Genomic DNA, 18,168 nt, shown 5'->3' on the forward strand with positions numbered 1-18,168 from the left:
GATGACATTACTAAGATATGTGCTTGATCCAAAAAGTGGAGGACAGTGTCTGCAAGTTGCTGACCTCCATCAGCTTTCTCACAGACCAGAGCTGACTCTCCTGTCATTAGAGAAGAAGAGGGAAGGATACCAAGGACATGGTTATGAGAGTGGATTCCATCAGTGGCACCCCAATGGGCCCTCAGGGGCACCCAGGGGTGCTCACTGATGCCTGGTTTTTCTCAATTATTACCCCTCTGCTTGTGCTGCCTTTGCTGTCCCTCTACCTGCTTCCCAGGGAGTCACCAAGTCTTCTGCCTGCTCCATTAATTCTTTATCTCCAACGTTTGCCCACCCAGCTTAATGATTTTGAGTATTACCACAAGATAAGAAAGGGATAAAAAAAAAACACCAAAAGAGACATGGTAAAAACCAAAACAAAACAGTCACAAATGCACTGGGGTGGGAAATGGGGTGCTCACACTGTTCATCCTGGTTATATGCATCATCTCAATTAAAAGCCTAAGCTTCCTATTAGAGAGCGATACTCTTGTTTAGAAACATTCTCTGGGGCACCTCCTTTTTTCCACTGTCTGTACAGGGAGTTTAGCCCCCTAATTTAGGTAACAGCAACATGGATCCTCCTCCCTCCCACACCAAAACCACCCAATAGCAACCACTGTTTTGTGATGGTGCAATAAACAGATAAACCATGGGGATTAGAGGATGTAACTAAATATTCCTAATGAAAGAAACTAAACATCCCCTAATGGCCATGGCTGACCATGTTTACGGTACCATCTCAAAGCAAGATCTATTCTCTTGTTTGTAAAAGTCACTCTGCCCTTTCAGCTTGGATGATGACATCGGCATATCCTTACATGCATGGGCTGAAGTGTCAATTACAGGATGGGGACTTTGGACTGCTGTATAAACAAGTGTTGCTCCGGATAATGCTGTTCCTTGACCGATACCTACTTCAATCAACTGATCAATGCTTTAGAAAAAAAAAAAAGGCAAAAAAAAAAAAAGCACTTTACTGTATGGGAAGCTTACGGCTAAATGAACGGTGGCACATGAAGCACTCTTCTTGAAAAGTAGGAAAAGGTCACCTCACACATGCAAACTAACAGAACACTGCGAGATACCTCATGTATCTGACTGCACGGAGAAACCAAAAGCAACAAATCAAAGCTTGGCTTAGGCTAACAGAGGTAACTGACTCTCTACGACAGTGATTTTGAAAATTACTTTTGCTGACTGAAGAACATTAAAAATAGAAGTGAGACAAATTTGGATTTTTTTCCCATGCTTTTAGAAATTGTATTATACTTCTGATAATTATCTGGGTTATCAAAATGCTTAGCAGTCCTGATTATTAGCTAGGACTCCGCTGTGCCAGAAAAACGGCCATAGGGCCATAACAGCAATACCACTCATTTATCGGCTAGCATAAGGCACCAAAATTCACCATGGCTGTTCCCTGATCCCCAAAAAGCACGCAACTCCTCTACAGAATAACAAGACTTTGACTACTCTTCTCTGTGCCTGTACATTAAGAAGTAAAAGAAACAGGAGCTGAATACCTAGATCACACAGTGTAATAAAAATCTGGTGGAAATGAAAAAAATTCTATAGGAATCTACCAAGGATCTTGTGACATCCATATAACTCTCTGTTTAAAACATCCTCAAACCCTCCCCTCATCTTCACTAAGTACCTTATACATTCCTGCAATAAAGCCATTTTTTTGCCATCAGAAGGCCATTTCAATTATATAGAATCCTTCCCCCGAGATACCGTGTTATTTCTCCATCACCATCTACCAACTTACCCTCCAGCGTACAGAAACGCGTCACCTTCTCCGGCATCAGCTTTCCATGCTTGTGCTGACAATACACGTCTGCGATCTCCTGCCGACACTGCTTAGATTTAGCCCGGGACATGGCTGAGATTGCCTCTTTGCCTGTTACCTCACACTTTGGTGGCTGATCGTATCTCAGTTCAGGGGAGCTGTTTCCATTTTTTTTTAAATGATGCTGTCTGGGAGACATATGAATCTCCTTGAAATTGTTGTTGCTGATGCTGCTGCTGTTTTTTCTGGGGTGATCACTGAATTGCACCACCTCATTGGAGTTCTTCCCCAGCAGCAAGTTCTCCTTCATCTTCTCCTCTTCCAGTTTCTTTCTCAAGTGCTCCTTTTGCTTGCTAAGGGGTTTTTTCACCAGCTCAGACTGGTGTTTTTGCCTCTGAGTCCTGGGAGCAAAGTTACTGTTATCAATATTTTCAAAGTCCTTGGGGACTGAATTTTCATTATTGCTGTCTGTTCGCATTTTCTCTTTCGGTCGGTGGGAAAAATAGCCATCCTATAAATGGGGAGAAAAATTATACTCATCTTACTAAAAATAGTCACATCCCATGCATTACAAGCATTTCTTACATGAAACGTACAACAATTACAATCCAACATACTGCAAAAAAATCCCCACGTCAGGGTTCATAACAGAAAGATGGAGCTGAGAGAGGCCTCTGAGCTGCCCAAGTCAGTGCAGACAACCACAACCTGCACTCCCTTCATCACCGAGCCAGAGTCCAACCCCCATCTCAGATGGAGCAGGAAGGTTTCACACAGGTTTGTGAGCAATTATTAACCAGAGACTTCACCCTGACACCATTAAAAATCAATGGCAAAACCAACTCAGGTTTCGATGGAGCGAGATCAATGGCAAAACCAACTCAGGTTTCGATGGAGTGAGAGCAGGTCCTTCAATGCTTTCCTCCACCCCTTGTGTTAATGACCGCAGGTTGGTATCCCAGGAACTGCCCCATTCCTCTGCAGAAAGCACCACATGACTTTATAACCCAAGCTTTCTTTCAGTGAGGTAACTTTGCTACAAACCAAGCCCTTCCTAAATTCTGCTTTTTTTGAGTTTCTACATAATAAGAAGTGTTTCCCACGGGGTGCGTTGCCGCCTTGCCGCAGGTGGGAAGCTGTGGCAGCAACAAGCACTGTGTGCCAGGGGGAGCAGCTGCAGATGCTCAGGCTCCCCAGGAGGGCAGAGCCAAGCTCAGATGTCAGCTCTCAAGAACCACATTCCTCTTCTCCACACTGGGCGTGCTTCGATAAATACACAGACCATAATGTTCCAACATTTAAAATATATCATATAAAGGAAAAGGAATAGACCATGTCATTTATTTGTCTGATGCAGAATAATGCTTTTCTTCATGATTTCACTCCTGCCTCCACCTATTACCACAGGAACTTGTCCTAGCCCATCAACAGCAGAGCAAGTTTTTAACACCAATGAACAAGGAGGATTATCCCAGGTATCCTAGAAGCAATAAAGAACAAGGCACTCTGCTCTAGAAAAGAGGCAACAGACTAGAACAAAACTGAGAGGCACTTATATGTGTATATTAGTGTCAAATGGGAACCTGTCTGATAGCCAGGGATGGGTGAGGTTGAGCTATCTTTGCTCCAGATGCAGAAACTAGTCCTCAGGCTAGTGGGGGACACAACTTTTAGATCTGTGGAACAGGAAATATCTCCATTTATTAAAGCGATCAGTAGCAGATGAAATCAATGGGGAACTGTTATTAATACATCTGAAGACAGGAGTATAAATACTGATAGACTTTGAGTCTCTCCTGTTTTCTTTCCACTCCTGAAAGACCTAAAAATCAGAGGCTGGTAAATGACAGCATCTGCTAATGATGACTGATGGGAGCCACCCTTAGCACCTATGAACCACATTTTGTATTCAAGACATTTTACTAGCATTAGCTAATTGTTTCTCACACCTCTTCTGCAAGGAACTACTTAACAGCCAGGTTTTGCAGAGGAAGGAGAGGGAGATAATGACTTATCCAAGGCCACGCAGGGAGTTAGTATCACTTTGACCTCTGCAGCTCAGCAATGAGAAATATTTGAATATTTTATTCATTAGAAGATATGGTTCTGTGAGTGACTAAAGTGATTCTCTCTCCACGAATATCTCCAGCTCACAAGTAACTTTAGCTGTCAGACAGGGAGGAATGCAGAGAAGTTTAAGAAAAAAAACAACAACAAACCAACTAAAAAAACCCCCCAAACTAAAACGCAAATGTTTTTCAAACAGAATACTTCTAGTTTGGAGACAATGTATCTTTTTTAAAAAAATAATTATCTTTCAAATTTCTAAGGGCACACATGAAATCAAATCTTTTTCCCTCTCTTATTTTTTAAGGAGAAAAAAAAAGGGATAGCATTTTTTATAGAATCATAGTATCATTTAGGTTGCAAAACACCCATAAGATCATGCAGTCCAACCGTAAACCTAACACTACCAAGTCCACCACTAAACCATGTCCCTAAGCGCCACATCTACACATCTTTTAAATACCTCCAGGGATGGTGACTCAACCACTTGAGTGGGCAGAGCCTGTTCCAATATTTCATAACCCTTTCAGTGAAGAAATTTTTCCTAATATCCAATCTAAGCCTCCCCCGATGCAACTTGAGGCCATTTCCTCTTGTCCCATCGCTTGTTACTAGGAAGAAGAGACCGACCCCCACCTCCCTACACCCTCCTTTCAGGGAGTTGTAGAGAGGGAGTCCCCTCGGCCTCCTTTTCTCCAGGCTGAACAACTCCAGTTCCCTCAGCCACTCCACTTAAGACTTGTGCTGTAGACCCTTTTCCAGCTTCATTCCTTTTCTTTGGACACTCAAGAGAAAACAAAACAAACAAAAAATAGTTTCAAGACAGCCCTCAATTCCCATGAATGACCAAACTAAAAGAAAACCTCTTATTTTCAGAGACGAGGTCCCTCCACTTAGCCTGTATCTCCAATGTATCTTCAAAGAAAAAGACTGCTCTAAACCCAGCAGCAAACTGCAAATAGAGCAAGACAAACGTAAAGCTTATTAACACCATACCCAAAACATCTCCACTGAGGTGCCACTGCTTTGAGACTTCAGATGTTTGATAGTTGTCATGTTCCCTTTGTTGTTCAGCCAACTCCAAAACCTCAGCTTAGTTATGCCACTTGTATATTTTGACTTGCTTTATTTTAATGCACTTGGATCTTGGATTTGTATATGTGAAATAGCTCAGAAAGTTTAATTGTTGTGCTGTCACATTTCTTCTACGCTCATTTCCTCTCATCAAATAATTAAATGCAAGATGCCATGCACTCCTGTGCATATATATATGAATATATATATGTGCATATATGACTGTGTGCATGGCATATATATACAGCTACACGCCTAATTTAAATTACACTGACCACAAAGAATCAGAACACACACTGCGATTACCCTTTAACACATATTTACTGTTCCCTTTTTGACAGCAGGACATTGTACCAGCCCTCCAACGTAGGCAGGAACACACAGAGCTATCTGGAGTTGCAATTTTCTTGATGTATAAATTAGAATAACTAAGTGAGACACAAAGGGGTTGAGGTAAATCTGCGCAGATGGTGCAATCCATAACTGCAGTGGGTCACCCAGAGCTTTCTCCTGTCTCTTTCAACCATTTTGTCCCCCAGTTATACGAAACTTAAATACAAGAAGCATCCAAGATACTACTAATTCTAGTAATATAAATTTCATACCCCAAACACAGCCTAAGCTATTCTTTATAAGTAGTCCTTAAACTTCAACTGGTTAAGTTGCAAATTACAAAGGAAACTATGAAACAGCAAACGTGAACTTAATTTGTTGGGTTTCAACAACAGCAGCGTGGAGACAGCTACAGGGACACCACCCCACATTAATGCAAAACATCCCTATCATCAGTTTTCATTGTTAATACAGTTCAAAGTACTTTTTATTGGTAACTGGAGCATCCCACCATGCTGCAACTTAGGGCCAAAACATCTAGCTGCAATGACGGGAAAAAAAGAAATAATAAAAATCTGTCTTCTTCATTCAACTCTTTCCAAGGTCTCTAAAGGTGATGCTGCGATAGGATATTTCTGCGTAGCTTGGCAACACTCCCTCTCACAGTCTGACTCTCGCTAAACGATTTTTGTCTTTAAAGAAAAAAATTAAATCCTAATCCATACAGCAAATGGAATGTTGATAAAGGGGAAGGGAAGGGAGAGGAGATGTTCACTGTTGCTGGTTTTTCATGGTAATTCTTATTACCCACAAACGAGCCATTGGCCTGAACCACAGCAACAGGCACACACCCTCCCATGTCCCAAGGAGTGCCCAGCCCTGCCCCATGCTCTGCCCTCCTGCCCCATCCAAACCTCTCTGTAGCTTGACAAAGCCTCAAAGGATGAGGTTTGGGCCCATTCCCATTTCAAACGGCATCTGACTTGATACCTATGTGATATTTCAGTCCAGATCTTTGCTGTCTGTACTACCACCCCTGTGCCCATGAGCAGCCGGTCAAGCTGCGCAGCTGCCCTGGGACCGGCAGAGGCTGCAGCTCCGGGTGTTTAAGTAGAATGTTCCCACCCGGCTGATGTACTGCACTGGAAGAGAGCAGTAGAAAGCCGTGATGAAACCTCAGGAGAAAAGAAAACAAAGTAAACAGCATATTTACTAGTGTAAGGTTCACCTCTTTAAATGTTTTCCTCCTTCAAGGGCTTTGCCCCCCTCTGGGAAATGCTCCTCCAAGTCTACATGCTGGAATTTGAAAAGACAAATGAATTTTAAATGTTTCAAAGGCAGGCACAAAACTAATCTCAGCTGTAACTCTTCCCTGCCTGCAGGAACAGCAAACACCACAAAACTTCCCCGCCATGGAGGACATGTGGCGTCTGCAGAGACATCTCTTTGGAAGCAGCAAGACCTAAAAATAAAGCACAGTCTGCAGAACAACTGTACCAACCCAGAGCTATAGATATACATTGAAAAATAAGGATGTGTAACAAATACCCCAGTTGGACAGTCAAATTACATCCTCACACAATCCCACACCTGTTGATGCAAGTGTTAAATGCCACAAACCCAGAAATCTCCCTTCACCTTTCATCTGCATCTCTCTCTCACAATAACTTTCACCAAAGCCAGGCGTGATTTTTATGGCATAATGATTTCAAGATAGGATCCATACGTGACAGCAGAGCGTACACATGTTTGCAGTGCAGGGAGAATGAAGCTCGGCACTCTGAGCTTAACACAGCAGCAGCTGCTGACAATAAATTGTGTTCATTCGTGAAGTTCAGGGGTACAAACAAAAGCAGCGCATCTGGTTTTTCAGCTGGCTACAGGAGGATGGGTTTTACTTGCTCTGCAATATTTAATTTTTATGGTGCTGGATTAATTGCAGCCTTTATTTGCCATGGATATCTAAGACATTCAAGTCAGGACAAAGTCATCCTGGAGAAAGATGATCTTGAAACTAGGCGTTCCTGGCTCTGACAGTACCATGGGGCATACATTGGCAAGTTCGCTGTTTTAAACATCATCTTTTTCAACTTTTGTCTAGCTATTTGTTACTAGCACCTTCTTATCTCTTTTTGCGCTTACAAATCACATTAAATACACTGAAAAAATGGAAGGTTATACCAGGCCCAAATTAGAAGCTGAGAGCCTACTAATATAGCCTGTATGTATCCACGGTCAAGATGAAAGCACTATTTTCAAACCAACACCCGACACTGCTATTTTTTGTTGTTGTATAGACTTAATCTCACCCACAGAACTCACAAAAAAGTTACTATAGAAAGCACTGTTCTGGTCTTTGCAATAGAGTAATTCTCTTTAAAACAGACATACATCAGAAGAGGCTCTATCCAAATCCAGCTCGTTTGGGAGGCTATCCTATAAAAATTACCCAATATTACAGATCTCAGATGTAACACATGCCACCCAAGCGCGTGTATTTCAACTGTGCTTCCACTACACTCCTGGCAAAACAGTCCCTTTCTGTGTTATCCTACGTGTGCTTCTCCGGCAGCCCCGGGGTGACACAGCCTCCCTTTGGGGACTAACAGTGAAAATGGTGCACCTTCCCACGGGGGGGGTCATGTCTAGAGCTCAGTAATGACCCACTCCTGCTCCCAATGCCAATGAAAGCCATTCCACTCTCACAGAGAAGCGCAGGATCAGGTCAAAGTATTTTTTCCTACATTTTAAAAGTCAACTCTGTTTACAGCCTTTATAAAGAAACATTTGAAGGCTTTTCATCGCTGTGTAGCGCCATATTTCAAAGCTCAATTGTGACACTATGGATATCTATCACAGAACACAGGCCTGAGAGAAGGACTTCCAGAAACAGAGATTTTCATTCCTAACTTTATATGATCCTCAGAAGATATGTGGAGAGGTTAACTGCCAAGTACTCAATGGTGAGAGCCCTGTCAGGGAGAGTTTTAATGACTGTGGGGCCTCTTCTGCATGTGCGCACGCTGCAATTCAGCAATAACAATAACAAGCAAATACTCCCAAACTGGGAAAGAACAGTCTGTACTGAGGAGTGTCCATGAGGTCATTGGCAATTAACATACTGATTGCCACTGATGCTAAAAATAATAATATAACATTAATGCAAAAATATCATTTTAAGCTAAGATTCATTGCATGTAATGAAAGAGTTTGAATTCTGCTCCTTGTTGAACACACAGGTTTTAATTCTCCAAACTCCACCTTTAGTGTGTTTTATTAAAATCTGTCACACAAAACACGTGCTCTTTGGTATATTAGCCACAATATCTATGGTGATTGAGGGTCTGGGGCTCAGACTGGGGATCTGGATTGAATTCAAACTCCCAGCTATCTCAGGAGAGAAAGCCCAGGTTCCTACAGAGACAAAGGCAGAGCCTTTGCAATTTACTGAGAAGACCATAGAATAAACTGATGCTGTCACCTACTACAGACCCAACAGTAGCTGCCGCTCACTGTAGCTAGCACAAATACAGAGAATCTGTAAAAAATTTACAGCTGTCTCTAATCATGACTGGATTTTAATGACACCCTGTTAACATTCTCAAAGGCTTTTTTGCAAGTACAACGCACACCCGGCTCAGCCAGAGCCCAGGTAGTTTACAGACCTGCAGACTGCCTCCCTCCACATGTTTTTCACTTGCATCTGTCATATGTATTTGCCTCTAAGTTCAGTATATTCAAGCATAAATGTACATTTGGGTTTGCCCAGTTTAGAAAATATAGGTTACAAATTCTCACATAATCTTCCAGGTACAGTTCTGTGTCCTGCATCCTAAAGGCAGGAGGTGAAAGACTGTGGTTGCAATACTGACCCAGGAAAAACTCCAATAAACCAGCACGTTCTCTGTGGGGTATCCCTGGTGTAAGACTAGAATATGCTATAAAGCCATTAGGAACCAACTTGCATAGTTTCAGACTGACCCTGGATGGGGTGCCACCGCCAACAGCCAGGATTAGGCGGTATGACCGTTAATTTCTGCAAAAAGCCCACACCAGACCAATTTCAGATTGCTTTCAGAGAGAGAACCTAATGTACGTATAAGTCATCAGACACAAACATCAGCAGCCTGATGTGCATCAGCTCTGCAGATGGCAAGAGCACACAGACTTTGCGTGGCTGAGGGCTCCAACTTGAGACAGCAAGCCCAAGGGGAAGAGCCCATACCATGCAGGCAGCCACCACTCCAGCATCACCCGCTACACACCTGCAGAAATACAGTGCTGCTAGATGCCTCCTTTTGTAGAGGCTTTGTAAGGGAAGTTAAAGAAAACCCTAATCAGTTCACAAAGGCACACAATAAGAGCTCGCATTTATCTGCAAAAGGTGTTCATTGCATTGTGCAGAGCATTTCGTCCCAACAATAAGAAAACGCTCCTTTCTCAGGAAAAGTTATTCATTGTATGATTTCTGTATCAAGGAAGTCCTATAAATACTACACAGATGGATGGACCACGTGCAATCAAGCCCTGAATGGCAAATGTTCACAGTTTCAGTTTATCTGACACAACTGATTTTCTCCCCAGCATGGAGGCATTTGCTATCTTTTGTGCTGAGAACATATTCTCATGTTCTTTCCCTGGCAAAGCTTGGTACCTTAAAAACACAGCAAAACCAACCAGAAATACACGTATGCACACACTGAGCAACAACAAACCACACAACCCTTCTTCTAAAGGATGTGCTGGCTTTGAGGGCCAGGTATAAATCAAACCCCTGGACTATAAAAAAAAATATTTTTTTTTCTCCTGTCACATAATAAAATACATAGCAATTACTGATCACGTGTGAAAATATGCAATCACTGGGCAGTCATGCAGGATCACGCATGTCTGAGACAAAATGAGCGCCCGGAGCTGATGCAGACACTTGCCACTTTACTGGGGTGAGCTGTGCCGCTGCAGGCTCTGGTCTGAAACAGTGCACAGCCCAAGGAGGTGGTGAACAGCTTCAGAATCTGCATCACATGTCAAAGCCTCAAAGACATGCGGTCCGTTTTTACAGGACCATCTATTTTACCTGTCCTATGACCAAGAAGAATTTAAACAGCACTATGAGAAGAAAATTAAAACAAGTTTCTGTTCAATATTACTTACAGCTCTGTGACATTATTTTGTAATGCTTGTTATTTATTCAATAATGATACCTTCCAATTGTCAGAGAAGTCAGAGAATGGCATCTCTACAAGAACAGGCTGCTCATGCTCATGTATTTTTTTGCAAGTATAACACACACCCGGCTCAGCCAGAGCCCAGGTAGTTTACAGACCTGCAGACTGCCTCTCTCCACTCGTTTTTCACTTGCATCTGTCATATGTATTTGCCTTTAAGTTCAGTATGTTCAAGCATAAATAAAGCATGCTCATGCATGCATTTTATTTTTCTGCTCTAACCTTTGCATATTTGAGGTCTGTGTCCTAGTTGAAACCAAAACCTTTCTCCCCAGCAGAACTACAAACATTACATTGTGGTCTTCAGAACAAGAGTAGAGATTATAAATACTCCTTATGCTTCAGTGGGCTCAAAAATCCAATTTCATCCAATTTTTTGAAACAGCTGGGCACCCAGATGGCACACAGCCAAAGAAAAAGAAACTTCTTCAGACCACCCATTCCACAGGCAGCTGCAGGCTGCCAAGCCAAGGAGCGTGGCAACTTCAACCCCACATCTGATTCCCAAGGCTGTCATGGGAAGCAGCTTCGCTCCATTCTCCTTTTCAGCGAGAGGCCAAGAAAAAACATCTTTCTTCATCACTCCATCACTGTAAAGTAAAACTACAGGACATTTGCCTGGAATTATCCAAATGCTCATTATTCTGCTGGATGCATACAGCAGGATAGTAACCATCATAATGATAATAAATAATAATTAAAAAAGAAAAAAAAAGTCAGACAAAGAATTGCTGAGCAAGGCAGGAGAATGGATTAGATCCTCTCTCCCTTCCCACTGTCAAACCAAATGAGCTCATTCCCTGGGATGACTGAACACGTGGGGCCGCCACAGTGCTGGCTCTGCAGGAGCTTTGGGCATCTCACCTGTGTGCTGCAGCGCACCGCAGTCCAGAGGCTGAGCATCGCAGCAGGTATCACCTCCTGTGCTCAATGGCACAGATTTCAACATCCTTTAGACACTCATTTCAATGGCTCAGCAGGCCAGTGGGTCAAGAAAGGTGTTCTCCCAGTTGGGGTAGGACCCTGACAATGCAAAATCAACTCTGGATACAGTACTCGACGCTATTGTCTCTTGTCTTACCATGTCCACATCTTTCAAACTACAAAACAGCTATTTCTCTGCTTGAAGTCGTCATGCAGCCGCAGAGACACAGACATCCTGCCACACCATCAAAATGAACAAGAAATTGTGAACTTTAGTTGAAGATGTGGTTGATGTATCATAAGGCCCTTGGAAAATTAGTGCTTTTGGCAGGTGGACAAAAGCACAGCCAAAGAGAGCAGATGGAGAAAAGACAGCAGATGTTAATGTAGTTAGATTTTTCCATATGTTTTTCCTTTTCACTGTAATAAATACATTGTACTTCAATTGTCAGTGGCTGAAGACTTGTGAGAAATATACTAAATTACTTTATGCCTGACATTAAAGAGAGAGATACAAAAGGTGAAAACAAAGTTATTGACTTTGAACTTGCAAGCTGGTGAAGATTAAAGATGTCATTGTTTCAAATACAGTCCTTTCTGTCATGTAAAAAGATTATGAGAAAAAGCGATCATTTGGGTTGAAAGGGGGATTCCGATATGTGAAAAAGCATGAGTCCTGAAGGATTCAGCGCTAACAAATACCTGCAGGCACTGCTAGTCTAAAACTATTGTTACACTTGCATTTCAAGGCTGCAGAGTAACAGATGGACCACCACAATGTGCAGATGCGGGGCAACCCTGCACTGGAACATCTGCACTTGTAAGCGATTGTTAGGAGGATTACTTTTCCCTTCCTTTCCAAAAATGTTATCATTAATTTTTTGTGGGTTTTTTTTTTGTTGGTTAGTGGGGGGGTTTTTGGTTTTGTTTTGGGGGTTTTTTTGTTGTTTTTTGGGTTTTTTTTAAATATCAACTTCAACAGTGTGTTCCAAAAGAGTAGAAATAACATTGTAAAAATATCATTAATAGAAGCTGCCTTTTTTTTTTTTTCCTCCTTTTTGCATACATAACATTTGTACATTAAGGAAAGATGTTCTGGTTTGAAATAGAATGAAGACAGCTTTAAAACTTTGGCTGCTTTCCTCAAAACAGTTTTTCTGTTTCTTGTTAACGTGTGACTTGGTTTCAGAGTGATTTAGATTAGGGAGTAAAACAATATTGCACCCCTCAAGAGTCCAAACAGATTTTCACATTTGTTCCAGCTTAGCACAGTAACTGTACGAACAGCTATATTGTCTTAACAGTAATTTCGAATGTTCATTTGGTTATTAAAAAGTTCAGAATACTGCTAGAGGGAGCTGTGAAGGCACATATCCATAGTATTGCAAAAACTGACAATTTTGTTTTCTGCATACTTAAACCCAGGAAAATTTGTACTTACACATGAGGACTGGAAGACACCACAGACTAGCCAAATTTATTCAACCTGTAACAGAACTCGATTTATAACCAGTAACTGCCCCCAGTTTACGTATGTTGTTCCCTTTCAAATGATGTTTGAGCTCATTAACTGACTCCAGACTAATGCATGCAGCTCTTCTCTTGGCAAAGGTCCCTCCCAGTCAAATTCACCAAGAGTAACATCAACACTAACTGAGTTCGGGCAGGCTTTTTTGCCTGCATATACAAACATATGCACACACACGTGCATATATGATTGATTCTATATATGCACACGCATATTTTAATGGTTTTCGCCTCTGCTTTGCAGTGCGGTTAGCTCTGCCTCAGTGCAGGCAAGGGAGCCCACCCTTTCATGACACGACATACTGCTCCATTCCCAGGCGAACAAACCCTCAAAAGACCATTCACTTTGAGCGACTGGCCTGGAACATTTACCAGCGTTATTAAGCCTCCTGGATTCATTTCAGCTTAACCACATCTTTAAACAGAATTCACCACAAAACTAGGAAGGAGATGAAGGAGGACTGGCCTGACAGTACAAAACCCAGCTTCTGAGGAAGCTCAGGAAAACCCTGAAGGTTTATTTTCCTACAGCTTCTTCCCAAGAGAAGGTGGATCTTATAATCCTTCCAACTAAGAGTTCAGACATGAAGGAGCTTACAAAGAAGTCAGCACTTTCTCAAGGGAAAGGCAATTTAGGTGACTTTTTATATGAATGTCTATTACTTTGCAATCCTTGAACAGGACCCTCAAACAGCATTTGAAAAGATATGCAGTTTTCTAGAGTAGCAGCAGATACTAACGCCTCACAACCGTTTAACGAACAGAGGGCTACTTGCGCTATTCTCACTCCTTCCTGAGAATGCTTCACCCAGGGGATGGCATGGCATGGCACAGCACCCATGTCCACACGGGGCTGGGCCTTGGGCTTGCTGAACATTGTCATGGTTTCAGCTGGGACAGACTTGACTTTCTTGCTAGCAGCTGGTGTGGGGCTATGTTTTGCATCTGGGATGGCAATAGTGTTGATAGTGGACTAATGGTTTCGGTTGTTGCTAAGCCCTCAAGGCTTTTCTGCTCCTCACACCGCCCCGCCAGCGAGAGGGCTGGGGGTGCACAAGAAGTTGGGAGGAGACACAGCCGGGACAGCTGACCCCAGCTGTCCAAAGGGATATTCCATACTGTCTGACGTCATGCTCAGTATATGAAGCTGGGGGAAAAAGAAGGAAGGGGGGGATGTCTGGAGAGATGGTGTTTATCTTCCCAAGTAACCGTTATGCATGATGGAGTTTCGCTTTGCTTGTGCGCACGGCTTTTCCTCTACCTATTAAACTGTCTTTATCTCAACCCACGAGGTTTGGTTTTTTCCTTACTTTTCTGATTTTCTTCCCCATCCCAACTGGGGGGAGTGAGCAAGCAGCTGCATGGTCCTAGTTGCTGGCTGGGGTTAAACCACGACAGACATCTCTGGGGCGTGGGACAGGAGTTCAGCTGGTACAGTCAAGAGCGGTATATCTACATAGTTGTTTGTCCTGATGGTTATTTTAATACTGAAATGAAAATGCGATGCTCTGTGTTTTTAATTATCACCAAATTGTACTGCTTCATTATTTGACGAAAGTGCTCCAGAGAGACTGTATATAAATAAAGAACACAAAATAAGTATAGGAGTAAAGCTCGATCACTTCAATATTCAGAATATGGACACAATAACCACACTGAATACCCATTACCATCCAACCTGTTCATCTTTTTTTTTTTTCCCTACCCTCACCTCACCCCATGAAAAATAACACGGCTAATCTGAACCAAATTTCTCTGCTTTCATCTCTATTTCTTTCATCCAAAATTCAGCTAATATCCACTTTATATCCTTCAAAGCAGTAGTAAACACTTGAAATTGCTTCCTGGTGACTTGTTATTAACTAGATTCCAACCAAATTCATCTGGAGGCCTATTTCAACTCCAATCTAAACAATCTCGAGAAACCCAGGGTGAATTGCTGAGACACACAATAGGATCTCTGGCAGCTATTGAAATTAAACATAATTAAAATATGGATGGTAGAAACCAAAGACGCCTTCACATACAAATGAAAACATCCTTGTAAAATACGGTCAGTTTAGCACAAATGTATTCAGCCTTAATTAGGTAGAAAATCTATTTAGATGAATACAATGCAAAGAATAATAATGAACTTCAGGATTACATTTTGTTACTTGGAGGGAAAAAACAACACAAATAAATGGGAAGTAATTGGAGCTTATTTAATAGTCTCAGACTATCAGCTTGAACAACTATAATCATTAAAGACCCTGCAGTGATCTTCTAATGATAAATGTTGTTAAATCAGAATTACAATACAACAAGCATGAAGAGCAAAGCCTATTAATATGAGCAGTGCTAAAAGAAATAGATTCATGCACATCTTTTTTCACCTGCCCAGCACCACAAGAAGTCTTTGAACCAAGCATGCAGGAATGAAAGGCCTCCATGTTTCCTCTCGTTTTGTGTGACTGAAACATAAACACTTCAATATCTGTACTTACTGCAGGGTGACTGCAGATGAGCAATGGTTATCCAGTGCTGGATATGTGGCAACACAAAATTTGGTATCATGGGGCCCAAATATATTATCCTGTATCCACTAATCAAAGTGAGTCAAACAGACCCTTTTATGCAAGCGTAGGGCACTGCTCCTGGACCCTAAGGACTGGAAGGGATGGGTGGACATTTGCAGCACTTGCTTGTAGTACAGACCCCGTGAAGCCTCTTGCTGGTGAAAGACAAACTATTTCTACCATTTCATTTCTACCCATGGAGGCCAGGTTACTTCTAACCAACTCTTCTCTCCCCTGCCCATTCCCCTGAACAGAGAGACAGCAGGGTGGAAAGAGTGTCTCTCTTATTCTTCTGTCTCCAAGGACTGCCTCAAGGTCACTGTTCTCTTGTTCTAAAGCTGCTCCACAGCTTTCTGTGCAACTCTGTCTTGGCCGTCCCTGCTGTGCTGGTAAAGCAGTGACCAGGTGTGGGCAGGCGCATTTCTCACAGCAGCCCTGCACTGGGCAACAGGGAAATTGTCCCTCCCATCAAAACCACATATGGTTTGCCTTCAATAGCCAAATTTTCTGCTCATATAAACTGGCATGATTCCTATAAGTTCATTAATGTGTGCCAGCCAGTGCTAGGAGATGTTTTAAAATATTACCTTTTCTCCAGAAATTGAAAGCTTAGGCATGTATTAATCCTGGAAGGTGTCCTGTCCTCTTGGTCACAGCACAGACTTCCAGACCCACGACAAAACAAGTCAAGAAAATAGGGTTTTAGATACTGGTTTTTATCTTCATAGAGGGTTCTTCTGCAAGATCAGTAAGTTACATTAATAAAATAAAAATAGAAAAGGCCAGACGACATGATTATGGTCTCTGCCACCTGTCTCCTTAGCTCCGCTGTCAGCAGTTCAGCCTTCCTGAAAACTCAGCCGGTACCTGGCCTCCGCAAGCATTCTCTGTTCTTGCAAATACGTTCATTAAGCACTATACAAATGACTGGTTTTAACAGCATGATGCAATACAGCAGAGATTTGAAGCAGAATACAGATTTCGAACACCAAAAAAAGATGGACCTTAAAGTTCAAAAACTTGTCATTTTATTAGCTCCAGTAAAATTAGCTATCAAAAAGTTTTCCAGGAAACTGTCCTCCACCCTTACTTGAATGGGTATTCATTTTGCAGACCAAAACCTTTTTCTGTACTACACTAAACATGCTGACTACATTCGAGCCAAACACCAGATTGTATAGTGCCCTACTTTCTTTAGCCACATAACAGCCTTTCACTCATGCTGTAAGCACAGTGCTGTCAAAACAATGATTTGTAATTACACTGCAGTTAACAATGGTCGTATTTCCATAACTCTCCACTTACAATTCTGTCAGAAACAAGGAATCACTCCACACACAGTCAATGATCATATCCCAGCATATACACGTCCTCAACTAACAGAACTAGATAAACAGCACAGCAAAATGTTAACTTAGCTAGTCACTATTCATAAACTATGCCATGCAGAAAACTCAAATCACAATATACTCCATTGTTTTAACTAACATATTAGCGTATCACAAAAATACTTCTTTCTAAGGGCAACCATGGGCCTTGCAACTATGCCAAAGGTTTATTTACCATCAGCAGTTTTTCATGTGATCTAAAATAAACTTTACCCTAGGGACCTTAAGGAAGTATACCAGCTTCTTCTGAAAGCATGGGGAAATTCAGGTCCTATTATGCTTTTACATTCTTGGTAGACACATAACTTCTTGCGTGTATGTGTGCACGTGCATGTGTAAGCAGCTCCGCACAATGTGCTCTCTCAGGCCTCGTCCATAAACAGTATGTGGAAAACCCCATGATTAACTTCAGTAGCACGAACCTGAGCAACCTCAAACTTGCATACCTAAAAGTTTGACAGACCAGCCTCTTCTACAATAGTCAGAATACACAGGAGAGTTCTCTTGTTCTCTTTTAGGACTGTATTTAATAATCAAAAGCAACCTCGGTGTACATGCTACTGTAACGCACTTCTTAGAAAAAAAACTTTGAGAACCTTCTGATTGCTGGAGCACAGTCTCATTTACAGAGACAGTATGATGATAGAGCATCCATCATGCTATGTATATCTTCCAAAACACGTATTTCCCATTAGTATTTTTACTATGCCAACCAAGCTAAATATCAAACAAATTGACACCTGGCAAGTATAATGTTATATATTTACCAACATAACAATGCTGCTTCAGCAGAGTAATATTTTCAAGGGTTTGAAATGAAGAAAATCTCTCTCTAAAAATCTTATCTAGGATGCATAAACTGCAAAGATGAGAGCACTGCCAGAAATCAGCCTAAGGGAACTATCGGTATTACAGATTTGAAGTTAACGGTTTCTAATCCATGGTTTGTAAGGACAGATATATATCAACAGCCCTACATGAAGCAGTACCAATGAGACACACACACGCTGTGTACCTTTTGTGATGGGTGCAGATAAAGTACTGTCAGTTTGCAGACTTTGATCGTTTGGTTGGTGCTTTCTGTATATCTGAGAAAAAAAAGACTATTACTATCATTCTTTGTCTGGTTACCTACTGCCTCTCAGTGACATAATGCTGCTAGGAGAGAAGCAAATTCAGCAAGTTCCCAGACTTCGGTCATTGTACACATCTACCAGGCAGAGATCATTTCCCAT

General features: G+C 41.9%; 1 protein-coding gene across 5 annotated transcripts in view; it reads right to left on the reverse strand.

Annotated features, from left to right (window-relative positions):
* The window catches only part of XYLT1 (xylosyltransferase 1), a 204,887-nt gene that overhangs the window by 102,875 nt on the left and 83,844 nt on the right, over positions 1-18,168 (reverse strand). For 4 of the 5 annotated variants that reach the window (XM_054210998.1, XM_054210997.1, XM_054210999.1 and 1 more), the window contains one exon: positions 1,814-2,345. In XM_054210998.1, the coding sequence (XP_054066973.1) occupies positions 1,814-2,345 (532 nt within the window). Of the gene's footprint in view, positions 1-1,813; positions 2,346-6,536; positions 6,753-18,168 lie in introns of those variants that run through there. The other variant, XM_054211001.1, reaches the window with a different exon arrangement.

This window comes from Rissa tridactyla, chromosome 8, assembly GCF_028500815.1.
Source record: "Rissa tridactyla isolate bRisTri1 chromosome 8, bRisTri1.patW.cur.20221130, whole genome shotgun sequence".
Classification (NCBI taxonomy): Eukaryota; Metazoa; Chordata; class Aves; order Charadriiformes; family Laridae; genus Rissa; species Rissa tridactyla.